The following is a 19,889-nucleotide window of genomic DNA, read 5'->3' as shown; positions in this document are numbered from 1 at the left end:
TTGACATCTTCTCTAGAAACCGAGGAGCTGGGGTTCCACCTGGTGGGACAGCCCTCTCACCTGTATGACCTGAATCCTAGTGAACCTAGACCCTTCCTCAGGAGATTGGTCAGTAACACCAATGTAAAGTATATTCAAGGTGAATGTGCCCAAATCCAGGAGCTGGCAGGTATGGTTCATAGTTCAGAGGGATCATGAGACAAGGGACTACGGTTATTTTCTTTTGGAATACTTAGAAAAATTTTCCTAGAGTAGTAATTTTCTGCTTTACATATTTGTTGTTTTCTTATTTTTATGGCTATAGAACATAACATGAAAATAAAAATTATATATATATATATGATGCTTCCTTCTGAGTATTTCTTTTTAAGTTAACAAACTTCTAATTTTAAAGGCTACCAAAATAATAAATTAGGTAAATGGGTTTTTTGTTTTTTGCTTTTGGCTGTGCTGGGTCTTCGTTGCTGCGTGCAGGCTTTCTCTAGTTGTGGCGAGCAGAGGCTACTCTTTGCTGCGGTGCACAGGCTCTAGGTGCGTGGGCTTCAGTACTTGTGGCACACGGGCTCAGCAGCTGCAGCTCACGGTCTATAGAGCACAGGCTCAGTAGTTTTGAAGCACAGGCTTAGTTGCTCTGTGGCATATGGGATCTTCCCGGACCAGGGCTTGAACCTGTGTCCTTTGCATTGGCAGGCAGATTCTTAACCACTGCACCACCAGGGAAGCCCAAATTAGGTAAATGTTTTATGTAATATAGAGAGTGCTAAAGTGAAGTGGTATATTTTAGGATAGTATTTTAGCTTTTTTTTTTTTTTTCAGTATGCGGGCCTCTCACTGTTGTGGCCTCTCCCGTTGCGGAGCACAGGCTCCAGATGCACAGGCTCACCAGCCATGGCTCACGGGCCCAGCTGCTCCGTGGCATGTGGGATCTTCCCAGATTGGGTCACGAACCCGCGTCCCCTGCATCAGCAGGCGGATTCTCAACCACTGCACCACCAGGGAAGCCAGTATTTTAGTTTTTAATCTTCAACTATTCTACAATAATGGTTAAAGGATATCTTCTATAATACTGGTTAGAGAATATCTTTCTTTAAAAAATATATTTATTTATTTATTTGGCTGCATTGGGTCCTCGTTGTTGCGCGCGGGCTTTCTCTAGTTGCAGTGCACAGGCTTTCTCTAGTTGTGGTGAGCAGGGGCTTCTCGTTGTGGTGGCTTCCCTTGTTGCAGTGGCTTCTCTTGTTGCAGAGCACAGGCTCTAGGTGCACGGGCTTAGTTGCTCCACAGCACATGGGATCTTCCCAGACCAGGGCTTGAACCCATGTCCCCTGCACTGGCAGGCAGATTCTTAACCACTGCACCACCAGGGAAGTCCAAATTAGGTAAATGTTTTATGTAATATATCGAGTGTTATAGTGAAGTGGTATATTTTAGGATAGTATTTTAGTTTTTAATCTTCAACTATTCTACAATAATGGTTAAAGGATATCTTCTATAATACTGGTTAAAGAATATCTTATTTTTTACGTGTATATGTATAACTGAATTGCTTTGCTGTTCACCTGAAACTACCACATTGTTAATCAACTATAGTTCAATATGAAATAAAAATTAAAAAAAGAGTATCTTATTTTTATTAAAAGGTTCCTATTTTACAGAAGATGGGATCTAGGAGGAACTTGAGGGGTCAATCTTATTAGCCCCCCTTGAACCCGGAATGTCAGCAGTGTAAACTGGACTCTTGCCTCTCCCCTCTGACCAAATCCCTGACTTTGGTGTACCTTACCAAGGCCTTATAGGACCAGGAGACAGTTTGCACTTGAAAGTTAAACATCCAGCTGGCTAGAGCCAGCAGGAAGGCAAAGCTGGGGTCCTGTCTCAGGATGGAGGAGGTCAGGAGGTTCCTGGAACAGCCAACAAGATCAGAATTGTGAAGAAGAACCAAAGGCAAGGGGTCAGAAGGACCACAGAAGCAGTACCTGAGAAAGCATGAGAGGAGGTGCAAGCCACCAAATTTAACTCTGGCAGACCTAGTCTTCCTGGCCTAGAGTTCCTTGGAGAATGAGGAGTGAGCCTTCTAGAACACACTTCGGCATTTCAAAACCAAAGAACAAAACTAAAGCCCTTTTTACTTTGGAAAATTCCAAAACACATACAAAAGTAGAGAGAGTAGTGTAACGAACCTCCATGTACCCATCGCTTACCTTCAACAATTATCAACATTTTTCCAGTATTTTTTCATCTGTCTCCAACTTCCCACCCCCCACTCTCACTATGCCACCTTTTAAATTTCTTGGAGTATTTTAAAGCAAAGCTAGCCATCATGTTAGTTCACTCATAAACACTTCTCAGTATGTATCACTAACAGACAAGGGCTTTTAAAAACATAATGAGGGGCTTCCCTGGTGGCGCAGTTGTTGAGAGTCCGCCTGTCGATGCAAGGGACATGGGTTCGTGCCCCCGTCCGGGAAGATCCCACATACCGCGGAGCAGCTGGGCCTGTGAGCCGTGGCCGCTGAGCCTGCGCGTCCAGAGCCTGTGGTCCACAACAGGAGAGGCCACAGCAGTGAGAGACCCATGTACCGCAAAAAAGAAAAAAAGTTAAAAATAAAAAACATAATGATACCACTATCACATCTATTAAAATGTGTCCCCTGCATTAGCGGTTTGCTGCTGCTATCTCACGAATATCTTTGTGAAGTGGGTGTGTTCAAGCCAGGATCTACACACGATGTGTCTGCTTGATTTGTCTCAAGTCTCTAACCTCTGAGTCTAGAACAGCTCTTCCTCTCCTCTCCCTCCTCTTCCTTGTGCCAACTGTTATGGATTAGAATTTCTCACGTTCTGGATTTTTATCATGGTCAACTTAATATGGTTCTTTATCCTGTCAGCTGGTCGTGTGGTCTAGAAGCTTGCTTTAAGAACAGGTAGTTCAGGTGAAAACACCTCACGCACAGTGCCCCGTTCCCTCCTGCATCCCGTTGGGGGCATGTCTCACCTTTCGTGCGGTTGAGGCAGATGAGGGGGCTCTGGTGTTGGTCATTAACAGGTTCCTATGAGCCTTGAACTTACAGGTTTTGGCAGGCATTGTAATTGCCTGGATTCCTTATTTTATTCAGGGATGCAAAATGTAATTTTCTGCAGGTGTGTCTTCTCTTGCTTTTAATAGCTTACATTCTTCCATGAAGACCTCTCCCTCATCAATTATTTGGTTTCTCTGAGATACGGTTTGTACAAGGAAGTCTGCAGCACATGTTAAAAGTGACACAGTGTGTCTGAGCGCTTCCGTTTGTGTCTTTTCCTCACTCCAGCTTCCCAACCAGGGAAGATCAAGGTCCACTCCCATCCTTTTTATGCCTGAAGCACTGAAACTGGTGATGGAGTCAGAGCTTACCGCGTGCCCTCCTCTCATCCGCCCACTAACAGTCCGGTCACCGTCCTCTGTGCTTCTCCCACCAGGATGCCATCGGTTCCTCCTCTGATCTCCTCTGTCGGATGCTTGTCACTGTATATCTCTTTTTTAAAATGTTCCCTTTAGTCCTCGTAAATAATTACCTATGTATTGCATCTACTTTTCCAGATTCCTTGGAAGCAGGACTCATGTGTTTTTATTTTAAATAAATTTATTTTATTTATTTTTGGCTGCATTGGGTCTTCTTTGCTGCGCGCGGGCTTTCTCTAATTGTGGCAAGTGGGGGCTACTCTTCATTGAGGTGGCTTCTTTTGTTGCGGAGCACGGGCTCTAGGCGCGTGGGCTTCAGTAGTTGTGGCTCACGGGCTCTAGAGTGCAGGCTCAGCAGTTGTGGCGCAAGGGCTTAGCTGCTCTGCGGCATGTGGGATCTTCCCGGACCAGGGTTCGAACCCGTGTCCCCTGCATTGGCAGGCGGATTCCCAACCACTGCGCCACCAGGGAAGCCCAGAACTCATGCTTGATTTATCTTTCTATCTTCATAGCGACTAGCCCTGCTCAACCTTCTGTGGGAAGTCAACAATTATTTAATGAAAAAAATGAACAAATTAGAAAAGAAGAAACCTTTAAGCCCTCACCACGTTGGACTTTTTTTTCTCTCTTAAAGATGAATGGGTATGTAATGAATTTAGTACAGAATGCCGATTTTAATTAATTTATCATTAATTATTAATTTATTTATTTTGCCAGACTGCTCGGCTCGCAGGGTCTTAGTTCCCCAACCAGGGATTGAACCCGAGTCCTTGGCAGTGAAAGCACTGAGTCCCAACCACTGGTCTGCCAGGGAATTCCCTGATTTTTAATAATTCAGAAATATGATGATAGACTTCTCTAGCTATTAAAAAATAAATTATGTTAACCACTTTTTAATTAAGGTGGGATCCAAATGGGCTGTAACTCTCTAGATACCAAGATATTTTTATGTTCTTCCCACGTATTTTTCCTGTTTTATCTGCCTTTATCTTAAATTTTCCAGCTTTACTGAGATATAATTGATATAACACTGTGTAAGTTTAAGGTATACAACGTGTTGATTTGATACACTTATATATTGCAAAATGATTACCACTACAGCTTAGCTAACACCTCCATCCCCCCACATAATTACCATTTTCCTTGTGATGCCTTTATCTTTAGATGCCATCTAAAGTATGAGTGCCATTTTCCAAAGCACATCCCTTAATCATGATTGCTGTAGACACCTGCTGCTATAAGAATAGTGGTAGCATATGCAGCAATATAAATGTGCTCCATCCACTATGAAAAACTGCAAATATTTGAAAACTTCTGCATTTTGAAAGAAAAAAAAATCTGATTAAACAGAAATCAGGTGGGACAATATTTAAAATTTCAAAACCTGAAAATGCAAACTTCAATTGTATATTTTAGTGGGTGAATAATGCTGCTACTATGCCAGTGTGTGACCATTTCAATAAGCAAAATTTTTGAAGGTTGGTAATTTCCTGAACTTGTTAATAAAATGGTGTTGTATAGAAAAATGCTAGCAAAGCAGCAAAAGGTGTTTCTTACCAAGAAATCAAGCTCTTCATTTAGGTGGTGGTACTGATCCAGTTTGGCTCCCAGTAAGACAGGTACCTCTCCGGCATTCTTGGCTTCATTTGAATCCAAGTCTGTAACCTGAGATGAAACGTATTTGTACTCACTTCCAGTATGTTCACACTCCTTGGAACATTTGACAATGAATATGTTATTAGTTTAACCACCAGAGAGATCGCCAGTGGTTTCAATAACAGATGTGTAGAACCTGGAGTCAGAATGACTTCAATGTTAAGTATCTAAAATTGTATTTTTGTACGTTAAAGACAGTACATAGTGAATGTTTAACTCACCTCTGTAACCTGATCTTGAAATGATTTTTCATTAGCAATTAACTCTCTGAAAGCTGCGATTCTGTCTTTATGTTTCAGTAGCTAAGGAAAAAAGCATTTTCTATTTCAGAGAAGGAGAGGAAATAAAACTACATTCCGTAACATTTATAATAAAGTCACCAAACCATGCACAGTCCAATCCCTGGTCTCCAAAGGTGTCTTGTTTTTAAAGCTCTTGTGTAGCAGAGAGTTCACACAGCAGGCCTGAGACTGCTGTCCTTAGAAAGGCCTGCTCGCCAGACTGCCCTCTGACTGGCATCTAGGAACTTGGATTGTGGGAGGGTTTCCATCATTTCCTGATATGAAGGCTCACTGTGCCTATTTGTACAAAGAACATTTATGCTGAACACCCCTTTCCTTCGGGAGGGTCTGGAATTTTGGTCCGCGGCAGGCAGAGGGCACCTACCCAACCAGCCTCCAATCAAAACCCTGGACACTCAGTCTCCAATAAGCATCCCCGGGAACATTTCACGCATGCTGCACAGGTCACTGCTGGTGAAAGGGAACTGCATCCTGTGTGACTCACTGGGAAAGGACTCTTGGAAGCTTGGATCTGGTTTCCTCTGGACTTCGCCCTACGTGCTTTTTCCCTTTACTGATTTTGCTCTGTATCCTCTCACGGTAATAATACATCATAGCTGTGAGAACAACTATGTGCTGAGTCCTGTGAGTCCAGTAAATCATTAAACCTGAGCGTGGGCTTGGGATCTCCAGAGAGCTTATCCTAATATTCAATTGATTTTACAGCCAGGCTATTAAAATTCTTCTTTAAAGAAAAAAAATTAGCCAACTTTTTCTAGATGCAATTTATAGTCATTTCTTCTTTGTTCATTTGTTTGTTTCATGTAATAACGATAAGTTGTAACATTCAATATTCTAACTCCTCCAAATATTAGTGAGGGCTGCACAGAATAGTTTTTTTTACTATGAACACTTTCCAAAAAAGAGGAAAAACTTTAATGGATGCCCATGTAACTATTACCCAGTTTCAACTACTAACAGTTAACCGTCAGCCTTGTATCGTTAATACCCCAGCCACTTCCTCCTCCCTGCAACTCCCTTCACTGAATCAAATTACACGCATCATATTATTTCATCTGCCAGTATTACAGGAATGACACAGAAATTTACCAAGAGAACATAAATATCTGAAATGGTATTTTTGTAACATCCTGCTCGAATCCTCAACTGGGCTTATTTCTGAAGACTAGTTTAAGAAGTAGAGGCCAGTAATTTCTCTGCATGTCTGTTTATTCCTTAGTCCTTTTCTCTAGAGGTTAGCTAAGAGACAGAGATTCCGCAGAATACCTGCAACAAATTTTCTAGCCACCTCAGTTCAGAGAAGTCATTTCCTGATAAGGCAGCACTGAAATTGAATCCCAGATTTAAATACGTTTTTATTCCTTTAGCCAGATAAATTAGTCACTTCTGTATTCCTTTCAGATTAAAAGCACACACCTTCATGTCCTGTTACCACTTTCTCTGTATAACTGACTCTCTTCATTCTCTCTCTCCATCTCTGCACCACTACATCAAGAAAAGAATGATTGAAGAAATTCCAAGAGCCTCTTCCCTTACCTTTGTCCCACTTGAGAAATAAAATTTGTTTTCAATGTATTCATTATTCCAAGTGATAAAGTTTGTAATCACTATAGAAATATCAAAATACTCTCTTCTTCAGGAATCAGTAGTACCATATAAAAGTGAAAAAATAATCATACCAGTTTTTTGGTAGATGAATGAGATTTTCTAACATACTTATGTTATAAAACAAGTCAAATGTTGAACAGTGTATCGCCTTAGTGAGGGCCAAAGTAAAGCTAATCTTGTCCCCAAAAATAATTTTTAAAAATCCAAAATTTTAGGAGCCTCTTTATACTTTTACGTGACCTTTTTCTTTGTCTTTTTTCACTAAAAATGATACAATTTTTAGAATGAAGAATACATACAGTACCTCTTTATCAAATTTTTTCTTTTTAAGATGAAAACTCTTCAATTTTTGTAGCATATCATTAACTTTCTCACTCTCTTTGAAATGTCTGGCATCAGGATTGGTGATGTCCTAAGGGTAACATTTTGAGAAGCTATATTAAAAAGTTATCAGGAAAGCTAAAAGGAGGAAGGAAAGAACACAAATGAAATAAATCTCCCTTCCAAAATAAGTGGCTAAACAAAAGGAGATAGAATCATATTGAACTCAATTCTTCAGTTACTCATCATAAGCCATCTAATAAAGGGTTAATGTGGAAAGAATTCATATAGATTCACACTTATATGTAAATTGTTATTGGGACAAATTAGTATAATCACTGGGAAGTTAATAACTACACATGCTTATATACTTATACATACATCTGCTCTTAGCCTAGTCAGTTTACAAATCCAAATTTTAGACAAATTGTTATACCTGACACCAGAACAATCAGACATCCTCAACAATACTGAAACTCTAGATATTTCAGTGGCACCCACATTCCACAAGAATGAAGATACTTGTACCAATATAACCTAAGGGTCAAAAGTGCATGCATTACAGTCAGACTACTTGGGTTTGTATCTGAGCTGTCTGTCACTTAACCATCTGAGTTCTGTCACTTAACCACTTGACTTTGGACAAGAAACTGAGTAATTCTGAGCCTCAGTTTGTTTTTCCATGTTAGAAAAAAAAAAAGTCTGATAATGTAAAAAATGGTGTAAGAATTGAATGAGATAACCCATGAAAAGCAGGGTCAACTTAAATGCCTCCAAGGACAGGTTGGGAAGTCAGCAAATAGTTTTTGAGTGCCTGGTAAGGGCCTACCCTGCATTAGGCAGAGGGCATCTGACATATCGAGTCTCTGCTCTTGAAGGCTTAAGCAAACAGATATCTGTTTGGCCTGGGATGAGATCTCCTAAGAAGAGGGCTGATGACTCACTCCCTGACTGAGAGGTCTTGTAGAGAAGCAGCAGCCAGCAAATAAGCCTGAGAAAGAACAGCAGCCTCCAGTGAGACAGGAGAAAAGCCAAGCAAATATGATAAGAAAGCAGATGTCTGAAGGGGCAAGGTGGGGTGGAAAAGGTTACAGCAAAGAGTTTGTGCCATATTCAAATTCAAATATTAAAGACAAAACTTCAGGGGGATACAGTCTATGGGCCACCAGTTTGTGGACACTGCTAAAAATGCTTAGCTTGCGCAGCAAATTTTAGCTAAAAGAAAGTAGGAACAAAGGTTGTGTTGGACCAGGAACATCGCAAACTCATGTCCCCAAATTTTGGCTCAGAGGAGTGCACTGAAGCTCAAAGAAATGTACAACGATCAGAGGGAAGAGGAAGAAACACAGCTCAATAACTGAGAAGCTATCAAGCGTCATATATGCCCTTAAAAGTTTCTCTCATTCAAATGTAGTGTTTGCAACCTCCCAGGGCAGCAGCAAATATCACTTCAGCTAAGGCTGAGAAAGGAAAATTTACTTGGCCAGGTCACACAGCAGTGAGGTGGTGAAGCCATGCCTTGAATTCACCAGACACTAACTTCATTTTTCATTCTACTAATTAATGTACACAGCTCTGCACTGCCCGGCCCCTGCCCCAAAGCTGTATTTTTAGATCGGGTAAACAGCTCATTTGTGTGAACAATCTCTCATCACAGGCTGCCCTGAAGCACAAGACTATTACCCTGAGGGAGTTTTCCTGAAATGTGGAAAACACTGAGGGAAGGGTTTGGCCTCACGTTTTTATTTTTTTAATCTTATCATCTTACTATAGATTTGTGGGAATTAGGTGTTGAAGAAAGAAGCAGTGGGAAGAAGGAAGGGCTGATTGGTTGGTTTAAGGATCTGTATTTTTACTTCCATTTTTTTTTCGTTCACAACTTAATTGTCCAACCTTGATATTTCTTCTCCCAGTAAAAAATATGATTTTTTATAATTACCTGGCACATAAGAAGTCGTATCATCAGAGCCAGAAGACTGCGAATTTTGGAAGTCAGCTGTGAAGTTCTTTTCACGTCTGGGGGATCCGGGCTCTCTTCTTCACAAGGTGAGTGATTCAGGAACAAATTAGAATGTATCATCTTTGCATCCTACATGTACACAATTCAGATTTGTCACAATAAAGACAAAGCTGGATTACTTTTTAGGTAAAATGCTGAATAAAATACCACTCTTAAAAACTCAGAGCAGTGGGGTTCTCAAACTTTTTGATTCTCAGGATGCCTTCATACTCTTAAAAATTATTGAGGATCCCCAAAACTTTTGTTTACTAGGTTATAACTATCAATACTTATTGTATTAGAAATTACAATATTTATATTTATCAGTTACGTCAATATTTATTGTACTGAAATTACAACTGAGAACATTCAAAAATATTTGTTTACTAATTCAAATAACAATAAATCTATTATGTGTCAATGTAAGTAACAATACAAAGTTGGCACATTTTCCAAAATGAAAAATTAGTGAAAAGAGTGGCAGTGTTTACACTTTTTGCAAATATTTTTAATGCTAGCTTAATAGATGATAGCTGGATTCTCATATGTGCTTCCCACATTCCATCAGCCCTGAAAAGCAATTACACCACCACATGTCACATAGCTTCTGGAAAACTACACCGTACACTTGTGAAAGAATGAGAATGAAAAAGGCATTAATGTCTTCATATTTATTACCATGAAAATGCTTTTGACCTCAAAGATACTCCCAGAACACACTTTGGGAGAATGGACCTAAAGGTAATGAAAAGCAAAACTAAAAGCAGAGTAAAGAAATTGATTAGTCAAAAAAAAAAAAAGAAATTGATTAGTCAAGATAGAACAAGGAACTTCATTGCTTTTTAAAGAAGAAAGCTCAAGAAAAAATTGTATACTGGATAAACTTCTGCACAGTTACAGTAATTTACTCAGCGTTTACTAATTCAAAACTTGCCGTGATTTGGCTAACAGCTAAACTTAAGGTCATCTTTGTTTAGGTTAGTGGTTCTCAAAGTGTGATCCCTGGACCAGAAGCATCAGTGAGATCCAGGATCTTCTTAGAAATGCACATTCTCAGGCCCCGCTGCACACCTACTGAATCAGAAAATCTGGGTGGACCCCAGCAATCTGCATTTTCACAGCTGATGCTGATGAATGCTAAAGTTTGAGAACCACACTGGCTTAGACAGTCCTTCCTTCTTTCTGGAGAAAAGATCACAGAGAGAATTTTTTAATAAGAGAACAATATTTTTCTGAGTCATTAAAAATAATAGAATTATTTACTTGCAAGCAATACTTATACTGATTACAGATTCATGAAAGAGAGTCCCCTAAGGACATCTTCAAGCAACAGATCAGCTCAGCCTAAGTTATTACGACAAATATAAAAATAAACATGCATTTTTGTAGTTTAGATTAGCCTTCTTTCTAAGTAGTCAGAGTTAATAAGATTGCATACTATAAATACTTTAAGGCAGGCCTACAAAACTGAAATAGAACAGATATGCTCTGGCTTGTGAAGATTATCACTACCAGGCCATGCTTCCAGGCTGTCTGCCAAAAAATACATTTGAACTGCAAATACAAAATTACAGCCTTTCCAAACACATTGATATGAAGCTTTCATGTTGTTTTTAACAAATGTTAAGTAGATATATCATGATGATCATCTTGCTATACAAATATCAAATCTTTATGTTGTATACCTGAAACCAGTATAATGTTATATGTCAACTACATCTCAATAAAAATGTTTATAACTTTACAAAATTACTATGTGATACAATACAGGTTTGTTTTACCTTGTAAACCAAATATTCAATTGTATTATTTAGTTTGTTGAATAGGTAGATGTGGTATAAAAAGACTGCGACCCCCACTTAGAAAATCTTTTCTCAAAGGATGCTCCGGATGACTGGTCATAGGAACCCACAAAATTCCCACATTAATTTTCACCACTACCAAAATCATCACGAGAGGCCAGGAATGGCTGTTCTTTAATGTGAGTACCCAAGAACCAAAGAAACTTCTCCAAACCTGTGGTGCATTTTCCTTTCTCTCTTTTTCGTTAATGACTCTCTGCCAACAAATCTGTATGTGGGCCATGCCCAAATATGCATCAGAAGGCTACTAGAAACTCCTGAAATTCTGCATTAGAGATTCTGAATTTGTGATAATACCTTTGCCATATCTGACTCTGTTCCTTCCTCTAAGTTCTCCTTGAGTTGAGCTGTCTCACATTGAGGAACATAATGTTGCTCCTCACTCCATGCAACCTGCTGCTGAAGTTTTGAGTTTTCATTTTTTACTTTGTTGATCTGCTGCTGGAGTTCTGTATTCTTAGCCTTTTCATTGTCGGATATGAACTGCAATGTTTGAACTTGAGCGACCAATTTCTCAAGTCTAGATTTCAGTTTCTGTCTTTCACCCAGGTTTTCCTTTTCATGTTTCTGAAATTCCTCCTGTAAAGACAGGAACTCTTGTTCTCGGGTCTCTTTTTCCTTTTTCAACAAGTCCAGAGCAGAAGTGGTGGCCTTTTCCAGTTCTCCTTTGAGTTGCTGCAGCCTCTCTACCTCTTCTTCTTTCTTGCTTAAGGCTCTGTCCATCTCCATGCACTGATTTGCAGCTTTATTTTTTTGTTGCATTTCAGTCATGTACCTTTCCTGTAGACTAACATAATTGCCCTTGATCTTCTTAAACTCTAGCTGTAAGGTTTCCTTTTCATTCCTGGATTCCTGAAGATGTTTTTGGGTGTTAACTAAAATCTCATGCAAATTCTGCAATGTCTTCTGTGTATCATTCTTCTCTAGCATTACTCTGTATTTGTCTTCAATTAATTCTTCAACATTCTCCTTTAGCTTATTGATGATGTCCACGAACACGTGCTCTTTAGTTGTCTTCTTCTGCAGTTCTTCAACCTTCTTCTCTAAATACATGTTACGACGCTGTAGGTCTTGGATCAGAGTTTGCTGTTCTTTGTTAGTACGCTTTAATTTTCGTAGGACTTCGTTTAAAGCCATGTCCTCTTCCAGAGGCTTTGAGCTTTCCAAGCTCTGCTCTCTGTCGGGTGTCATGCAGTCCTCCCAAGATGCTCCACCACTCCAAGAAATGCCTGTCGGAGACCAAGTTGAGACAATCTCTGGACTCTCCCTCCCCTCCACTGCGACTTCCTTTTGGTGCCTGACTGACATCTCAGGAATATCCGTAGAATTCTGTATTCCTTTTGAAGAATGTGCAATCTGTAAATTATAGTAAATAAAATAAGTATGAAAGAGTAGAAAGGTCATGAGCTTTGAGGTCTGGCCTTGAATCCAAGATCCCTAGTTTGGTATTCTCAGTTCTGAAATAACAATGACAACATCTACTTCCAATACTGATGTCTAATTAACAAAAATACTTAAGTATTAATTGCTGAATGTATGTACAGCACCTAATAGCACAGCAGAGCACAAACAGTAGGTATATGATAGAGATATGTATTACACTTACTTTTACAGAGGAAAAATTAAACTTGGGTACTCTCACCATTTTCTATGACACAAACTTTTCTGAATACATATACTTTCTTTGACTTCAAATGAATTAAAACAGATTTGTCCATCACCTTAGTCTGCAAAGTCTTTTTTAAAAGTTTATTTTCTATTGAGGTAACACTGGTTTATAATATTATGTAAGTTTCATGTGTACAACATTATATTTCTACTTCTGTATACCCGACAGCATACTCACCACCAAATATTTAGCTTCCATTCATCACCATACAGTTCATCCCCTTTACCCATTTCACTTATTCTGTTCATTTATTTTGAGTTTTTTCCATGTATGAGTGAAATCATATATTTGTCTTTCCCCATCTGACTTACTTCACTTAGCATAACACCCTCAAGATCCACCCATACATGTTGCTGCACATGGCAAGATTTCAACTTGTTTATATGACAGTAGTATTCTATTGTAAACATATAAAACATTCTCTTTATCCATTCATCCATTCACAGGCACTTAGGTTGCTTCCATATCTTGGTTACTGTAAATAATGCTGTGATGAACATAGGGGTGCATATATCTTTTCAAATTAGTGTTTTCGTATTCTTTGGGTAAATACCCAGAAGTGGACTAGCTGGACCGTATGGTAGTTTTTATTCTTTATTTTTGAGGAGTCTTCATACTGTTTTCCATAGTGGCCGCACCAATTTACATTCCCACCAACAGTATAGGAGGGTTCCCTTTTCTCCACATCCTCTCCTGCATTTGTTTTTTGAATTTTATTTATTTTTTTATACAGCAGGTTTTTATTAGTCATCAATTTTATGCACATCAGTGTATACATGTCAATCCCAATCACCCAGTTCATCCCACCACCCCCACCCCCACCACTTTCCCCCTTGGTGTCCATATGTTTGCTCTCTACATCTGTGTCTCAATTTCTGCCCTGCAAACCGGTTCACCTGTACCATTTTTCTAGGTTCCACATATGTGCGTTAATATACGATATTTGTTTTTCTCTTTCTGACTTACTTCACTCTGTATGACAATCTCTAGATCCATCCACGTCTCTACAAATGACCCAGTTTCGTTCCTTTTTATGGCTGAGTAATATTCCATTGTATACATGTACCATATCTTCTTTATCCATTCGTCTGTCGATGGGCATTTAGGTTGCTTCCATGACCTTGCTATTGTAAATAGTGCTGCAATGACCATTGGGGTGCATGTGTCTTTTTGAATTATGGTTTTCTCTGGGTATATGCCCAGTGGTGGGATTGCTGGGCCATATCTCTCCAGCATTTATTATTTGTAGACTTTTTGATGATGGCCATTCTGACTGGTGTGAGGTGATAACCTTGTTGTGGTTTTGATTTGCATTTCTCTAACAATTAACAATGTTGAGGATCTTTTCATGTAACTGTTGGCCACCTGCATGTCTTCTTTGGAAAAATATCTATTCAGCTTCTCTGCCCATTTTTTAATTGGATTTTTTTTGTTGTTGAGTTGTATGAGCTCTGTATATATTTTGCATATTAACCCCTAATTGGATATATGATTTGCAAATATCTTCTCCCATTCGTCAGGTTGTCTTTGTATTTTGTGGATAGTTTCCTTCACTGTGCAAAAGCTTTTTATTTTGATGACGTCCCATTTGTTTGTTTTTGCTTTTGTTTCCCTTGCCTGAGGATACATATCCAGAAAGATATTGCTAAGGCCAATGTCAAGGAGTATACTGCCTATGATTTGTTCTACAAGTTTTATGGTTTCAGGTCTAACATTCAAGTCTTTAATGCATTTTGAGTTTTGTGTATGGTGTGACATAGTGGTTTCTTTTTTACTTTTCTTGCATGTGGCTATTCAGTTTTCCCAACACCATTTATTTTTATTTTTATTTTTTTGCGGTATGCAGGCCTCTCACTGTTGTGGCCTCTCCCATTGTGGAGCACAGGCTCCGGACACGCAGGCTCAGTGGCCACGGCTCACTGGCCCAGCCACTCTGCGGCATGTGGGATCTTCCCGGACCGGGGCATGAACCCGTGTCCCCTGCATTGGCAGGTGGACTCTCAACCACTGTGCCACCAGGGAAGCCCCCAACACCATTTATTGAAGAGATTATTGTTTCTCTATTGTACATTCTTCACTCCTTTGTTATAAATTAATTGTCCATACGCGTGTGGGTTTATTTCTGGGCTCTGGATTCTGTTCCATTGATCTATGTAACTATTTTTCTGCCAATATCATGCTGTTTTGATTACTATAGCTTTGTAATATAGTTTGAAATCTGGGTGTGATACCTCTACCTTTGTTCTTTTTTCTTAGGATTGCTTTGGTTCTTTGGGGTCTTTTGAGATTCCACATAAATTTTAGAATTGTTTGACCTATTTCTGTATAAATATCCTTGGGATTTAATAGGGACTGAATATTTGATAGGGACTGAATAATAAGCATTGAACATGTAGATTGTTCTAGGTAAATGTTAATTTTTCTGATCTATTAGCATGGAGTATCTTTCCATTTATGTCTTCTTCAGTCTCTTTCAACAATGTCATAGTTTTCAGTGTACAGATCTTTCACCTCCTTGGTTAAATTTATTCCTAGGTAGTTATTCTTTTTGTTGCAATTGTAAATGAGATTTTCTTAATTTCCCTTTCTGCTAACTGATTGTTAGCATATGTAGGTACACCACAGGTTTTTGTATGTTGATTTTGTACCCTGTAACTGTATTCATTTATTATTTGACAGGTTTTTTTGTGAAGTCTTTAGAATTTTCTATCTATAAAATCATGTAATTTGCAAATAGTGAGAGTTTTACTTCTTCCTTTCCTATTTGAATGCTTTTCATTTCTTTTTCTTGCCTAATTGCTCTGGCTAGGATTTCCAACACTATGTTGAATAAGAGTGGCAAGAGTGGGCATTCTCATCTTGTTCCTGATTTTAGGGGGATAGCTTTCAGGTTTTCAAATTTGAGTATGATGTTAGCTGTGGGTTTATATAGCTTTTATTATATTGAGGTATGTTCCTTCTATAGCAATTTTATTGAGAGTTTTTATCATAAATGGGGGTTGAATGTTGTTAAATGCTTTTCTGCATCTATTGAGATGATCATACAGTTTTTATCCTCCATTTTGCTAATGTGATGTATCACACTGATTGATTTGCAGATGTTGAACCGTCCTTGCATCCCTGGAATAAATTCCACTTGATCATGGTGTATGATTCTTTTCCTGTATTGTTGTATTTGGTTTGCTAATATTTTGTTGAGGAGTTTTGCATCTATGTTCATAAAAAATATTGGCTTGCAATTTCTTTTTCTGTGTGTTGTCTTTGTCTGACTTTGTTATCAGAGTAATGTTGGCCTCATAGATTGAGTTAGGAAATGTTCTCTCCCCTTCAAGTTTTTCGAAGAGTTTGAGAAGAATAGGTATTAAATCTTCTTTGAATGTTTAATAGAATATATCAGTGAAGCCACCTGGTCCTGAACTTTTTTGGGGGGGAAGGTTTTGATTACTGTTTCAATCTCTTTACTAGTGATTTGTCTATTCAGATTTTCTAGTTCCTTTTTTAAAAGTTTATTTATTTTTATTATTTTTTGGCTGCATTGGGTCTTCGTTGCTGCACACAGGCTTTCTCTAGGTGCGGCGAGCAGGGGCCACTCTTTGCTGCAGTGCACGGGCCCCTCACTGCAGTGGCTTCTCCTGTTGCGAAGCTTGGGCTCTAGGTATGCGGGCTTCAGTAGTTGTGGCATGCAGGCTCAGCAGTTGTGACTCGCGGGCTCCAGAGTGCAGGCTCAGCACTTGTGGCTCATAGCTTAGATGCTCCACAGCATGTGGGACCCTCCCAGACCAGGGATCAAACCCATGTCCCCTGCATTGGCAGGCGGACTCCCAACCACTGTACCACCAGGGAAGTCCTTCTATTTCTTCTTTTTTTTTTTTTTTTTTCTTTACGCGGGCCTCTCACTGTTGTGGCCTCTCCCGTTGCAGAGCACAGGCTCTGGACGCGCAGGCTCAGCGGCCATGGCTCACGGGCCCAGCTGCTCCGCGGCATGTGGGATCTTCCCAGACCGGGGCACGAACCCGTGTCCCCTGCATCGGCATGCGGACTCTCAACCACTGCACCACCAGGGAAGCCCCTTCTATTTCTTCTTGATTCATCTTCGAAGGTTGTATGATTCTAAGAATTTGTCCATGTCTCCTAGGTTGCTGATGTATAGCTGTTCTTAGTATTCTCTTATAATCATTTGTATTTCTGTGATATCTGCTGTTAATAGTCTCTTTTGTTTCTGATTTTATTTAGCAGAGTGCTCTCTCTTTTTTTCTTAGTGAGTCTAGCTAAAGGTTTGTCAGTTTTGTTTATCTTTTCAAAGAACCAGCTCTTAGTTTCATTGATCTTTTCCAAAGTCTTTTTAGTCTATTTCATTTACTTCCACTCTGATCTTTATTATTTTTTTTCCTTCTACTGACTTTGGACTTTGTTTGTCCTTCTTTTTCTTGTTCCTTTACGTGTAAGTTTGGATTGTTTGAGGGCTTTTTTCTTTCTTTCTTTTTTTGGCTGCACCGTGCAGCTTGTGGGATCTTAGTTCCTGAACCAGAGATTGAACCCGAGATCAAACCCATGCCCTCTTCAGTGAAAGCATGGAGTCCTAAACACTGGACCGCCAGGGAATTCCCTGAGATTTTTCTTTTGTCTTGAGGTAGGCCTGCATTGCTATAAACTTCTTTTTTTTTTTTTTTTTTTTTTTTGCGGTACGCGGGCCTCTCACTGTTGTGGCCTCTCCCGTTGCGAAGCACAGGCTCCGGACGCACAGGCCCAGCGGCCATGGCTCACGGGCCCAGCCGCTCCGCGGCATGTGGGATCCTCCCGGACCGGGGCACGAACCCGTGTCCCCTGCATCGGCAGGCAGACTCTCAACCACTGCGCCACCAGGGAAGCCCTATAAACTTCTTTTAAGAGCTGCATCCCTATATGTAGTATTTTTATCTTCATTTGTCTTCAGGTAACTTTTTATTTCTCCATTGATTTCTTCATTGACCCAATAGTTGTTTATAGCATGTTGTTCAGTCATGAACATTATCTGTGATTTTTTCCAGCTTTCTTCTCCTAGTTGATTCCTAGTTTTATACCATTGTGCTTGATATGATTTCAATCTTCTTCCATTTATTGAGACTTTCTTTGTACCAACATATGGTGTATCCTTGAGAAAACTTCATGTGCACTTGAGAATGTGTACTTTGTTGCATTTAGACAGCATGTTCTGTACAAATTTATCAAATACATCTGGTCTAATGTTTCATTTAAGGCTGATGTTTCTTTGTTGACTTTCTGTCTGGATGATCTATCCATTGGTGTAAGTGGGTGTTAAAGTTCCCTACGATTATTGTGTTGCTGTCAATTTCTCCCTTTGGTCCATTAATAATTGCTTTATATATTTTGGTGCTCCTATGTTTCGTGCATACCTATTAATAAATGTTACATCTTCTTCATGAATTGTCCCCTTTATTATTTTTATATGTCCATCTTTGTCTCTTGTTACCTTTTTTGGCTTGGAGTCTATTTTGTCAGATATGAATATAGAGACACTTTCTTTTAACTCCCATTTGCTTGGAGTATCATCTTCCATCCCTTCATTTTAAGCCTATGTTTATCTTTAAAGCTGAGGTGAGTCTCCTGGAGGGAGTATATAGTTGGGTCTTGTTTTTCATATATATATATTTTTGGGGGGGGAGGGTCTTGTCTTTTAATCCATCCAACCACTCTATGTCTTTTGATTGGTGAATTAAATCCATTTACTTTTAGGATGATTATTGACAGATGAGGACTTGGTACTGCCATTTTATCTTTTGTTTTCTGATTGCTGTCTATCTCCATTGTTTCTTTTTTTGTGTTTCTATTTTTTTTTGGTGGTTTTCTATGATGTTTCTCTTTTTTATGTTTCATGTATTTGCTCTAGATTTATGTTTTGTGGTTACCATGAGGTTTGTGTAAAACATCTCATAGATAAGACAGTCTTTTTTCTGCTGATAGCATCTTATCTTCATTTGCCTATACAGGTTCTGTCCTTTTCCTCTTCCCCTCTTGTTTTTGTTGTCTCAAATTATCCCTATTTATGTTGTGAGTCTGTTACCAAATTGAAGTAAGTATCGTTATGTTTTCTGCTTTTTTTCTCCCTTGATATTTCTGCTATATTACAGTGTTAACAATCTATTCTAACATAGAGTTGCAATTTTCTGATTCTATTTATCACCTTACTCGAAATTTTGTATACTTTTCCTTTTTGTTTTTGGCATAAGAGCTCCTTTCAACATCTCTTGTAAAGCACGTCTAGTGTTGATGAACTCCTTCAGCTTTTGTCTGAGAAAGCCTTTATTTCTCCTTCATATGTGAATAATAACTTTGCTGGATAAAGTATTTTTGGCTGACAGTTTTTAATCTTTCAGTATTTTGAGAATGTTATTCCACTCCCTCCTGGCCTATAGAGTTTCAGCTGAAAAATCTGCTGATAGCCTAATGGGGGTTCCTTTGTAGGTAACCATCCTTTTTTCCCTAGTTGCCTTTAAAATTCTTTGCCATTGACTCTTTTGTATTTTTAATAAAATTTTTATTGGTTTCCCTTAATGTTAACATCTTATATACCATGGCACATTGTTAAAATTAAAACAAAACAACACAATTGCATTGCTATTAACTAAACTCTAGATTTTACCAGTTTTCCCACTAATGTCCTTTTTCTGTTCCAAGATCCAATCAGCATATCACATTGTATTTAGTACCTCTTTGTCATTGACTTTTGACAGTTTTAATATAATGTGTCTTAGAGAAGACCTTTTTGCAATGAGGTGATTAGATGTTCTCTTGGCTTCATGGATTTGTACGTACAGTTCCTTCCTCAGGCTTGGAAAATTCTCAGCTATTATAATTATTTTTTAAACCTTAATCTTTTTACATCCCTGATATGCTGTTGGTTTCAGTAATCTTTATTTTTATTTATTTTTTTCTGAAAAAAATCTTTATTCCAACAGGGCTCTTTATAGCAGTTAATTTTAGAATTAAAATGAGCAAAAATTCAAAGAGTCATGCTCCAATTATAAATCTCTGT

At 38.9% G+C, this 19,889-nt stretch overlaps 1 protein-coding gene across 1 annotated transcript in view; it reads right to left on the bottom strand.

The window, feature by feature from the left end:
- CAGE1 (cancer antigen 1) overlaps positions 1–12,524 on the bottom strand; it is a 28,862-nt gene extending 16,338 nt beyond the window's left edge. Inside the window, exons 1-5 of the mRNA XM_032648358.1 lie at positions 11,485–12,524; positions 9,266–9,415; positions 7,310–7,417; positions 5,317–5,397; positions 4,997–5,104 (exon numbers count right to left, since the gene is read on the bottom strand). Of these exons, the coding sequence (XP_032504249.1) occupies positions 4,997–5,104; positions 5,317–5,397; positions 7,310–7,417; positions 9,266–9,415; positions 11,485–12,495 (1,458 nt within the window). The 5' untranslated portion in view covers positions 12,496–12,524. The remainder of the gene's footprint in view (positions 1–4,996; positions 5,105–5,316; positions 5,398–7,309; positions 7,418–9,265; positions 9,416–11,484) is intronic.
- Between the last annotated feature and the right edge of the window lie 7,365 nt (positions 12,525–19,889).

This window comes from Phocoena sinus, chromosome 11, assembly GCF_008692025.1.
Source record: "Phocoena sinus isolate mPhoSin1 chromosome 11, mPhoSin1.pri, whole genome shotgun sequence".
Classification (NCBI taxonomy): Eukaryota; Metazoa; Chordata; class Mammalia; order Artiodactyla; family Phocoenidae; genus Phocoena; species Phocoena sinus.
The sequence above is the reverse complement of the archived record's forward strand: the minus strand, read 5'-3'. Positions and strand labels throughout refer to the sequence as shown.